Source organism: Delphinapterus leucas, chromosome 3, assembly GCF_059928025.1.
Source record: "Delphinapterus leucas isolate spDelLeu-1000000601 "Yukka" chromosome 3, BTC_Dleu_Yukka2, whole genome shotgun sequence".
Classification (NCBI taxonomy): domain Eukaryota; kingdom Metazoa; phylum Chordata; class Mammalia; order Artiodactyla; family Monodontidae; genus Delphinapterus; species Delphinapterus leucas.
The window spans coordinates 120,067,790-120,080,186 of record NC_143131.1 but is presented as its reverse complement, the minus strand read 5'-3'; the positions used below and the strand labels follow the sequence as shown (position 1 = coordinate 120,080,186).

At 38.4% G+C, this 12,397-nt stretch overlaps 1 protein-coding gene across 3 annotated transcripts in view; it reads right to left on the bottom strand.

Annotated features, from left to right (window-relative positions):
- Positions 1–1,622: 1,622 nt before the first annotated feature.
- The window catches only part of NDFIP1 (Nedd4 family interacting protein 1), a 50,681-nt gene continuing 39,906 nt past the window's right edge, over positions 1,623–12,397 (bottom strand). For 2 of the 3 annotated variants that reach the window (XM_022589980.2, XM_089909427.1), the window contains exons 6-8: positions 12,165–12,231; positions 8,893–8,998; positions 1,623–2,659 (exon numbers count right to left, since the gene is read on the bottom strand). In XM_022589980.2, the coding sequence (XP_022445688.1) occupies positions 8,895–8,998; positions 12,165–12,231 (171 nt within the window). In that variant the 3' untranslated portion in view covers positions 1,623–2,659; positions 8,893–8,894. The remainder of the gene's footprint in view (positions 2,660–8,892; positions 8,999–12,164; positions 12,232–12,397) is intronic. The other variant, XM_089909426.1, reaches the window with a different exon arrangement.

Sequence of the window (12,397 nt, the reverse complement as noted above, 5' to 3'; positions counted from 1 at the left end):
AAAGAAATTTCACCCGGGTTACAAATGACTCACAGTGGGACACAGCTCAAGTCAGATTACTTAGTTTGTATCATTCCAAATGGCAGCAACAAGTAAGAGACATGAGAGACCTACCTCTGTAGTCATGGATGAGACCCAACTGTCCCCTAGCCCAAGGTCAAAGCCAGTTTATTCCATAACCTTACGCAAATAACAGTGGTTCCTCAGTATCCCCTTTCAAATAATTTAAACACTCCTCCTTTATCTGAAAGGGTTATTCTTAATAATGAACCTACCAAAGGGAGACAGAAAAGAGTGAAAGACAAAAATAAAAAGTAACAGTGCAGGATAAACATTTCCACCCTAACAGTAAGGACTCTGGGCAACATATGGTACCAACTTTATATATCTACAAAGACTTTAATCTTTAGAACATTAAAAGGAGAGAAATCACCTTCCTAATTAATTTTAAAGCAAAGCAAACTGTAGGTTTACATATGACAGAGTCTTAAGGACCACCAAATATGCAGAAATAAGAATTCCAAATATTTCAGTCCTCAAATACACAAAGCCAAATAAGGCACAGGACCTAAAGAATAAACACAAAGTGAGACTACAATGTTTTAGTTCATGTGATTTAGGGCCCCTCTATTTGGTCCTGTAAGATAAGTTAAATAGTTCTCTCTGTTGTACATGTCCAAATTTATTCAGACTGTTTAGAGAGAACTTCGTTCTGAAACATAGAACACGATAGGCTATAAACTCCTCCAAACTATATTGTTGGTATAATCTAATTCAAAATATAAAAAATCTTCAGAGACTTTCAAACCCCGCCCCACTAATCTACTGTAAAATATAACTTTTAAACAGAAACATACTATACTATTACTTATAGTAATCAATAAACGAGTTAGAATGAATGATCACTGAAACGCTGATCCAGGAGGCACTGTTTTCCTGCTTGGTTTTCAAATAATGTACACTTCTGTGCACTACATACTGACACCCCTGAACAGACTTCCTAAGCTGATCCTGGATGTTCACATGCAGCAGATAAATGAATATGCAGCTATCATACCAAGCTAGTGCTGGTTTGTGTAGTTATTGGACCATCTTGCTACATCTTTTTCTTCACATTTTGAATAAGTGGAAGAGGTGGAAAATATCAAATGACTGATATTGTAAGAACCACTGGTCTCTAAATTTAACACAATTGAGACAAAAATAGAAATCAGGAGGAATGAGACATTGTTAGCTTCAGCTGGATGCTCATAGAACTTAAACCAGTTGGCTGTGTTCACCTGAGAAAAAGGGCAAATGCAGGGAACACGCAGAGAACATTGGAAATAAATTATCTGAGATTATGTCTAAAAAATGAAGCATAATTGGGGATTCCAGAATGATTTAAGAGCTCTACAATTCCTCCCTATTTTAACCCATTATCTTTTGAAGAACTAATATATTTTAAGGAATATATTGAGTACGATATGAAAGAAACTTCCCCTGCTGAAAAACTGGACCAAGACCAATTTCTTTTTTGTTTACTGAATGATTCTGTATGAATCTATATGAAGATTAGAAAAAACTGCCTTAGCAATTAACAAGTGCAAACCAAGATATTAAACACTAATCCACAGCAAAAGTTGCTACACAAGAGACGTTTATTAATGTTCTGTTGTATTTACAGCTTTAACATACCAAACCAGGGTGAATACCACTTGGTAGAAAGCACATCACTCTACACTATAACACATTGGTCTCTGCTAACACATTGTAAAAGCAAGTAGTACAGTATGTTAGGGATAATCTCAAAAGTTCCAAGCTAATTCTTTCTTTGCTCCTAGTACCTAATCCCCTCCCTACTCCTAGCCCCTGGCCTAATCATCAGGAGACAAAAGAAAAAGAAAAAAAAGGGGTAGGGATTCTAATCACAGAAAGTATCACCAATTGCATTTTATTAGTAATTATGCTGCATTTGTCCTTGTCCTTTCTATTTTATACAGTGATAACACCTTTACAATCCCTTAGGTACACAACAGAATAAGGTACAGCAAAATTAGAATACAGACTATAAAAAATTAATGCTTATCATTTACCAATTAAGAACATATTCTTGACCACACCTTAAATGTATTTTGCACTATGATTTTGTTTCTAGGTGTTCACAGTACAATTAAATAAATTTCTAGATTAATTTTAACAGCAAAATGGATTATGTGCAGAAATGCAGTCATAACAAAAGTTATACTTTTGAGAAAACCCCTTTTTTAAATGGCCAGCATTGTACATATCTTACACTAAAATATTTAATTCCAAATTCATTTTGAGATGGAGGATGAATAAAGCAAGATTGCCCCCTACTGACTACAGGGACAAGGCTCATGCTATTTAAAATGACTACAAATAGATAAGGCATTATTAGTACATCACAGACTTGATTGCGAGAGCTTTTTCAAACATTAACCACTAATGATTCAATGATTACAGAATTTTGCATTAACTATTAAAATTTTACATCTAGGAACAAATAGAGAGAAATGATCTTTGTCAACAGTACTTTATTTTTTTAAAGCAGGTGATTATTCCTCTGTGTTCCGCCTCTTGATTCACTTCCTGCAGGTGTTCTCTTGCTTCTTGGGAGAGAATTCATAAATGCAGGAAGGCCTCTGCCAGAAAACATCTGCCAGAGAAGGATATTGAATATTGAAACTCTGGTTAAGTTGTTATTTTGGCTAAAAGAAGGATGTAGTCACAAAAGAAGGCAGGATGTCTGGAGACACAAGAAGTACATTTTTACATAGCTTTAAGATTACTATACACTGACATCACAGTATTCAATAAACGTTACATTTTTGGTTCTTAAAGTTATAAAGGACTGTAGAACTAGAGAGAACTTGAATGCTTTCTTAAAACCCATGAGGTCAGGGGTCGGTCTCTCTCTCTCTCTCTCTCTCTCTCTCTCTCTCTCTCTCTAAACCTCCTAACAAAAGAACAGAATTCAAGTAGCACTTCATCCTACACTTAACCTCAACAGCAATGACTGAAATTTGGGGACAAAGACAGTAGAATCCAAATGCATAGGTAATTTTCCATACACACTCGAAGCTGTTTACCCTGCCAATTCTGCCAAATCTCACACGAGGAAGATTTCCAATAAGGATGCCAGTGATATCAGTCTATACTTGAAGCAGGGCAAAGTTAGGAAACAACTATAAACTCACAGGTACCACAAGTACTTTTTCCAATCAGTTAGAAAAAAAGTGACTGCATTTTGGGGCATGTATCTCGGGGTGGGGGGACTGTATATAGCCCCAATTTAAAAAAAGCAATATACATGACTAAAATAAATACTCTCAAAATGATGTCCATCTATTTTGTTAAATGCAGTTTTCATCTAATACTCTAAGGCACTTTTGTTTTGGCATATAAACTGGTTTGGTTCTCATGGAAATAATGGAAAAAAATACAAATAACTCCCTGTATTACTGCTAAAAAAAATACTCTAAAGAGATATATTAACAGCTTAACAAATATTTATTGAGAAACTACACTGTGATACCCTACACCGAAAGAGAGTTGGATGGGCTCATACATAGGCCCCTAGCTCACTTTTCCATCTTTCCAAATTACTGTAAAAGCCACAAGCAGCCCTTCTGTATCTTTTCTAATTAGACTACTGTATACATCTTTAAAAGGCTGGCAAGATGCAGAAAAGCTACAACACTGGAGGAAATCAACATGTTCTTTTTGAACACTTAATATTTCCCAAACCCCAAATTCACTGACACTGGTGTTTTGATTTGAAGTAAACCAATGATACTGACGTAAGAGCAACTTTTCTTCATGGAGACTTCAGAATGTGCAGGGACAAAGACACAAGAATATAAGGAATCCTGAAGGGCAAGTAGAACCAAAAAGAAAATTGGTAGACAGATGTCAAATAAGAGATTTTTGCAATGAGGCTAGCTACACTCATTACAAGCCTAAGTAAATTCAGTTTTATCACTTTCCATTAACAGATAAAAACTGATAGAATGATTACTATAAAGTCAAAACACTAGAGTTTTGCAAGAATATGAGATACAGTTCAGATACAGTTCACCTGGCCACTTTCTTTAGTTCATGCTGCTTCCACGGGGGCAAATTAGTTTTAATGGATCCCTCAAAGTCAGAGCCACCCAACAAACATTAAAAATGCATTAAGAGGTCCTACCTACTGTACAGCACAGGGAACACTACTCAATATTCTGTAATAACCTATATGGGAAAAGAATCTGAAAAAGAATAGATGTATGAATATGTATAACTGAATCACTTTGCTGTACACCTGAAACTAACACAACATTGTAAATCAACTATAATTAAAAAAAAAAATCCATTAAGAGGTCCTAGATAGGTTACTAATGGGTGATCTCAATCACCATACAAATTCCAAATGAAAAAGATTGCTAGAGAGGCACTCACTGCTCTCTAAGACCCAGAGGCCTGTTCTGATCAACCTGACTCACAAGCTGTTACAAAAACAGTGATGGAATGCCACGTTTTAGGGACTGTGGCTATCATTACTAAACTTTAGATTAGATCACTTCAGAAACAAAAGGAATCCAACAGCCTACAGATCATTTAATTTCAAGAGGAAGACAACAATTTCTTCTAGGACACTGTGTGATTTTTTTTTTTTTTTAAGCAAAAATTCCTCTGGAAACATTTTCTACTATCTTGCTACTTTACAACACAGTCCAAATAAGTGAAACTAACTTGAGGTGAATTAAAAATAAAGACGTATTAAGAAGGAGGGGGAAGGTTATAGAAAAAAGGAAATGAAAACACTTATCACTACATGGAAAAAAGTTAAGAAGATAACTGATGCCTCATATGTATAGCTCACCAGGTCACAGCAATCACTATTTAATTATGAAGGGCCCTATCTCATTAATGCCGCGAGGGCTTACAAATTTTCTTCCCTCCTATTTCAGATGTGGTTAAAGTAACAAATTTAAGATCCATTATACTTCACATATACAAGTGCTTTTGCAGTAGTGTTAGATTATCAGTTAATTGTGTTACCACCTTACAGTTCCTATAACTAGCTCCTCAATTATCTGGCAGCATCAAAAGAAGTGGTACTCCATAAAAATTTATTTTCCAGTTCATTGGTAAATAAGATAAAGTATGGACATTTTACATTTTTGACCATTTCAGATAAAGACGTTTCTAAAAGGTATCTGTTTCTTTTTAAACAACATAGAAGGAACATTTTGTTTTTCCTGCTTCCTCACAGTCACACACTTCTTGCTGCCACTGTGCCCAGCTCTAGCAGTTCCTTCTGGCTTTTTTTGCTGTGAGGCAGGAACCCAAATTTCCTTTATAAGCTTATAAATAAGTTCTGAAAGGGAACCTGAGAGTTGCCCTGTGTTCAACTCTTGTAATATCTACTTTGGCTGGTTAGAAAGAAGGCCTTTTGAGGTCATTTCACGGCGTGTGTGTGTGTGTGTGTGTGTGTGTGTGTGTACACTATACTTTGGGCAGCCTAAATAGAAAAGTCACTATTCTTACACTTTTTTCTAGTACAGTGCCAGATCTTAGCACGGGAATTGAGTTATTTTTCTCTATGGCAAAGTTATTTTAGAAATTCCCTACCTGTGGCTTTCTGGCAAAAAGGAAGCCCACAGCTAGCTTTTAACTAGTGATACCTCCAGTAAAGAAAGTAAAAGGTCTCAGTGAAAGAAAAGAAAATCTTCACACCTTACATGATGGTTTTCTAGTACATCTTCAAACTAAATTAAACTAAATTTCCTCTGAACTAGAGAAAGAAAACATTCTACTTTTGGATCTGGATGGACAGTTCTTACCCCTGTCAAATGGACAAAGGAAATTCAGTCCCATGAGGTATTACAGCTTTTTGGGTTCCCTCTGGGGATACTGAAAGTTAGTAAGGAAGTCATTAAAATTCTAAATGCTGCTGTAAGTCCCTAAACCCCTAATTTGGAGCTCTGAATCCTCTGGGCATGTCTGGGACAATTTCAAATCAACTAGGATATCAAAGTCAGACAGGAAAGCAAAGAAACCCTACTATGCCCTCCACTGGGGAACTTTATTCATATACCTCTAAGTCTCTGACAATGCCTAAAGCACTGTAAGGCCTCTGGCTCCAAAATACAGAAAACACCAGGTCTATAATATCCCTTTACCCCTCCAACAGCATTATTACTTAACTAAGGGCTGCCTACTTCAACTCATAACCCTAAAGATGCTTTGTTTTACATTTAGAATATACCCATAAAGCATTTCAGAAGTTTTAGAAAATCAAAACAATAATAACAAATTTTATAAACAAAAAAACCCTCCAAGTCCCTAACAATACAGGAAAACTGAGAAGTTCAGGCTTTCTCTCAACCTCTATTGTCATGTCAACCTGTCATGTATTAGAAGCAAGAATGTATGCATCCTCTAATAAAGCCTGAAATTGCCTTCTAACTGAAGAATGAAGAGAACAGACAGAGGTGTGGCCTCATTCCATTTAGAAATTCAAAGCCATTAGACTAGACCTATAGAATCTGTGAAGGAAGGAAGAAAGGGAGGGAGGGAGGGCAGGAGGAATCTGTCCCCTCAGGATATGTTGGGCACCAATGGATTAGGGGAAATCTGCAGGTGATTTCAAGCATTCATCCTAAGAAGAACTGTGGCGACCCCAAAGAATTAACTTTTTTTTTTTTGCGGTATGGGGGCCTCTCACTGTTGTGGCCTCTCCCGTTGCGGAGCACAGGCTCCGGATGCACAGGCTCAGGGGCCATGGCTCACGGGTCCAGCCGCTCCGCGGCACATGGGATCTTCCCGGACCAGGGCACGAACCCGTGTCCCCTGCATCGGCAGGCGGACTCTCAACCACTGCGCCACCAGGGAAGCCCAAGAATTAACTTTTGAATCTATGGTAGGTAAGAGTTAAACCTAGGGCTTAGAAGTAACTACAAATTATAATCAGATATGTAGAGGAAGAAGAAAGATGACAATGGTTAACTACAATAAAACCACACAAAATATCTGACAAGCCTCTTAAAGTTAGGATGTCCTAGACACAAACACAGGCACATCACAGGCATTAGGACCTAGGCCAGTGGTGTCAGTGTCCATCTGTGCCCAGACTGTGTAACTGAATTCAAATTCAGGACACACCACTCAGGACATTTTAAACATGCAACAAAACATTCCCTTTCTTTTAAAAAAAAAAAATCATATACACAAGTGGTATTCTTAACGGCTAAAATTATCTCTCAAATAAAAGTCCACACTCCTTTGAAGAAACTGACTTTAACCAACAGAACCTAAGTTCTTTCCACGCTTTCTTTAACTTTTATAAGAAACGCCTTATGAATATACTCTACCATGCGTGTATCTGAGCTTATCTGTCACTGTAACCTTTGTTACTTATGTAAGAACATTTAATTATACATGTAAAGTGCTTACTACACTATCTGATATATCAAAAAGTCGACAAACATTAGTTATTACTATTACGCCATGCTTGAAAAAATTTTTGTTTCATTTAAGAAGTTCTCATCACATTATTCTGTTGCTTAAAAACTTTCAATACCATCTCACCACCTGGCAAATTAAATACGGTACTTTCTTTTCTAGAAGCATATATTCTGAGACCACCGCAAATCTTCAAAACTGAGAACTACACTCTTAGCATATGATTACTTACATAAACTATGATAACCCAACAGCAAATACAGAACAAACTGATGCTCACATGGAGTCAGCCTTGTGTTGAGCCAACACATCACTGGGTTTAAAGGGCTGCTCTATGAGTTCAACACTTCCACTGCAAACGGGTTTAGTGCTCAAGATATTTGAGAACACTGTCTCAGCCTGGCTTTCCAGCCTTAATCCTCAACACTCCTTTATGCTACAATCACACTGCTGTCCCTTAAGCCAGCTCCGTAACTTCTCTGCCTCTATTCCTATTCAACGCTTGGCCTTAGGTGACTCTGAAATGCTTCCCCACCCAACAATTTCCACGATCATTTACACTTCCTACCTATCATTTCAGGTTTATCTCAACTGCTACAACCTTCACAAATCCTTGCTTGAGGCCTTCAACCAGCCTGGTCCCACCTGTCCTCAACAGTCTTAAGTAACAAAGAGTCAACTCCACGAAGGTTAGGTCTTGTAACCAGAGGCCTCTCTCTGGTGTACTCTTTCCCAAGATTCCCTAACTCCTCCTTTTTGTAGCTAGTGATGTAAGATGGAGTCAGCCTCTGGGGAAAACCATGGGTGAACCAAAGAGCCTTGGCAAGGCTTAGTCCTCCTGTTCTAGCTAGGCAAGGGAAAAGGCCCTTTCCTCCCCTTCCTTTCCTGGGGTTTGACACTACCACCAGAATGGTAACATTAGGATGGGAACCTGAAGAAAAGGGATCAGGAAAGCCTCTCTGACTAACCTGAGAAGACGGAAGCCTTGATGGGCTTGTCAGTGGCCAGGCAAAAGGAGTTCCTAAAGTACTCATGGTCCTGTCAGCTCTGGGGTTTAGGGCCCCACATAACTGAGCTGAGTGATCAGGCCTGAAAGGCTCCTTCTCGCTACAGTCCTCTGGAACCGGTAAAACTGCAGGCAGCAGTGGCTTCGGGATTCACGATTCAAAGATCTAGGACCCTGAGTCCCAGTCGAGCCTCTTCTGCATTGTCTGAACATGAGATAATGTTTTCTCCTTCGGCAGTTTTTCTAACTTGCCTTTTTTAATAGTTTTTTTCATAGAAACACCCCTTACTAAACTAGAAACTAAAAGACACGGCTCCCTCACCTTCTCCACACCCCCGGCCACAGGGCGTACCCTCTCCCCTAACCCTGAACAGTCATCTGCAATGTATCACATGATTACGCTGGGACCACAGTAAAGTTTTTTTCTTTAATACCTTCAATAAATAAAGAGAACTCTGGTCCTGGGGAGATTTGAGAAAGTTTCTGGCATCTTCCGGACTTTTGCATAATTGATAAATCCTCTGAGAAACAGGAGAAAGCCTAATTTAAAAAAGAGAAGTCAAGAATGAGTTCATAATTCCCATATTAAGTCCACTCCCCAGAAATACCCCTTCTGATACCAATACTTCATCATTTTTCTGCTAAAAGCTATCAAAACACAATTGCCTCTAAAATTTCCAAAGGATTTCCACACCAAATTTTCCACTTCTCAATGAGAATACATAATCTCAAGAGCCAAAACAAAGTCCCTTTTGCACATTCAGAATCTAAGTGGTCTAAAAAGGAAACAAAAATAAGATGGGGCCAAACATTTACATGTGGAAGCCTCATTGAGAAGCATTATCAAAACCTACCTTCTCTCCCCTGCCCCGCCTCCGGCCTCGCCCCACGGCTCCAGGGATCTTAGTTCCCCAACGAGGGACGGAACCTGTGACCACAGCAGTGAAAGGGCGGAATCCTAACCACTGGACCACCAGGTAATTCCCAAAAGCTACCTTCTGAGTTCCAAAAAAGTATTCCAAGATAATATACTCTTTTTAGAGAGGTTATAAGCTGTTTTTCTCAAAAAAAAAAAAAAAAAAATTCCATCCTTTCTTGCTGTGGGCTTTTTTTCCAAAGACAGTACATAATGTTGTCCACTAGATGTCAGGCTCCCCTTACCTTTACAGCAATTCTCATATTCTCAACTGTATTTCTCTACTCTTAATTTAGGAGTCAGCGGGGAAGGTGACGAGCCCCCTCCAATGGTAGCTCACATACTCCTGGCCCTCCTCCTCCAGAGATGGTCCCTGAGTCTTAGACACATTTTTTTAAAACACCTTTATGGAGATATAATTTACATACCATAAAGTTTACCCATTTAATGTGTACGATTCACTGGCTTTTAGTCAGTTAAAACTAGAATCCAATTTTAGAACTCTGTCGCCCCTAAAAATATCTTGTACCCACTAAGCAGCCATTCCCCATTTCCTACCCTCCTCCCATCTCCCCAGCTCTAAGCAATCACTTTCTTTTGGATACATTTTAAAATATACTCAAGGAGTAGAAGACTCTTTGTACTCAAATAGAAATGATTTTTGGCAGTAACCAAGAATCATCAGCACTGAGCACAACATCATCCTGTTTGGCACCAAAATCAACAAGCCAGCTCCAGTCAAAGGATGGGTGCCATGTGGGAATGAATATAGGTCAGTTTTGCTAGACATTTCAATTTTGAAAAGTTAAAAAATGCAGGTATTTTACATGAAAATTCTTGATTTTCATGCGAAGACAACTAATAATAATAAAAAAAAAAACTTCTTGGGGCTTCCCTGGTGGCACAGTGGTTGAGAGTCCGCCTGCCGATGCAGGGGACACGGGTTCGTGCCCCAGTCCGGGAAGATCCCACATGCCGCGGAGTGGCTAGGCCCGTGAGCCATGGCCCCTGAGCCTGCGCATCCAGAGCCTGTGCTCTGCAACGGGAGAGGCCGCAACAGTGAGAGGCCCGCGTACCGCAAAAACAACAACAACAACAACAACAAAAAAAAAACTTCTGAAAATAACTGTGGAACATACAAACCACAACGGCAGGCTAGCTATAGCTTATGAGCTGCCAGCTTGAGAACTTTGTACAGACCTGTTCTTTGCAGGAAAAACTCAAAAAAAAAAAAAAAAGTTCTCTCTGCAAGAGGTTCCAAAAATGACCCAAACACTGGATCCAAATACACTAAGTACATCCAAAGTCTCACTACTTTTTGCTTATCAGTAAGCAGTAAGATAGCAAGAATGATGAATTACAAAGTACTATAAATTCATCTCCCATGAAAGTTTAATATATGAAGGAAATCAGCCCATTAAATTTCTTTAAATTATCAACACTGTCAACAATCAACCTAAAATTATGCTTAATGACTCTTCTTTGGTCTATTCAGGATTTGCTTGGACTTTAGGGAGCTTGGGGGAAGATGAGGAGTCAGACTTTCTCTTAAAGGTACAGTTTAGAGAATAAGCAAGTCAAGGAACTACTCCTCTAAAGTAACTTTCCTGTAGGTCACTTTTAAAAAAAGTTTCTCAGTAATCAAGGGAAGGGGTAAAAATCACTCTCTCTCTTTCCTTGGAATGCCAATGACCAATAGTAGAGCAGGTGATGCTACTGGGGAGGTGGGGGATGGCATCATGGATGACTTGTATTTTCTAAGTAAAATTTAGGGTCAGCAATACATGGCTCTATTACCCTGGGTAAAACAGGTAGGTCCTGAATATATTAAGCACCTGTCGGGCATGGGTTCTACACTGTGCTAGCCAGACCCATTAGCAGCCCTGGAACCAAGGATCCTAATCAAGGAGACAACAAAAAGGCCTGAAACAGGAGAAATGTTAGGATAGGAGAAAATGATGTCACAGAAGCAGAGTGAGGCAATTATACCATCTTTAACAGCTACAGGATGTCTCTGCTATTGTAGAAATGACAGCAGTGATGATGGTCTGTTACTGTATCATATGTATTTTCTCTACAATGAAGAAACCAACAGTATTCACCACACTGCTCATTTCTTTGCTTTAAGATGTCTTGGAAGAAAAGATTTTAAAATAAAAATTTAGAGTAATAAGTATAATCTGAAGACCAACAACCTGAAATGGCTGGTATATTTTTTTTTAAAAATTCCTCCCTCTCATCACAAAATAATTCTTATTCGCAACAACAGCAAACTAAAGAATTCTGGAACCCCAATTCTTACTAGACATAACTTCTGGCAGTTCTTCCAGAAGTTATGTCTAGTAAGGTTATACATTTTCTGTTTTCTACTGATAGATCCAACTGAATATAGGCCACATACACACATGAGTAGTTCAGCTGGTTACAATATACCTATAAGCAATTTGGGGTTGAGCTTGTGAATGCTTTGCGGCAATAACTCACAAGGGGAAAACAGATCTACGGACTATAAAGTCATCTTATCAGTGTGCCCCTCTGGCCACACAGGAAATGTGAGAAGTGTATATGGACGGGTTAAGAGAAATTTATCACCACAAAGAGACGTTCTATGAACATTTATGTTACTCTGATGGTGACAAGAGCCTAATCCTTGAAATATTTTAAAAATTATACTTACTATTGCTAATATATTACTGTATAGTAAGTGAGATGAGGGCTTACTAAAAGTAATTTTACTTCTAAAATTTAACATAATCTTTCCTCTCCTTTGTCTTTGTTAAGAGCACTTACCTAAAACCAGGAACACCCACCAGAGCCAGTACTGACCATCAAAATATCCAGGGAAGTAAGTGGAAAACTGAAAAATAAAGCAAAATACTTCAGAGCACCTCAGCAGATATAATTTCACATTTTAGCCTAAGAGTTTACAAAACACAAGATTTTATCTTGTATACTAATGCTATTCATTTAGTTCTTACAAAAATTTCTAAGAAGTTAGTGAAAGTATTTTATACAGTACAGAT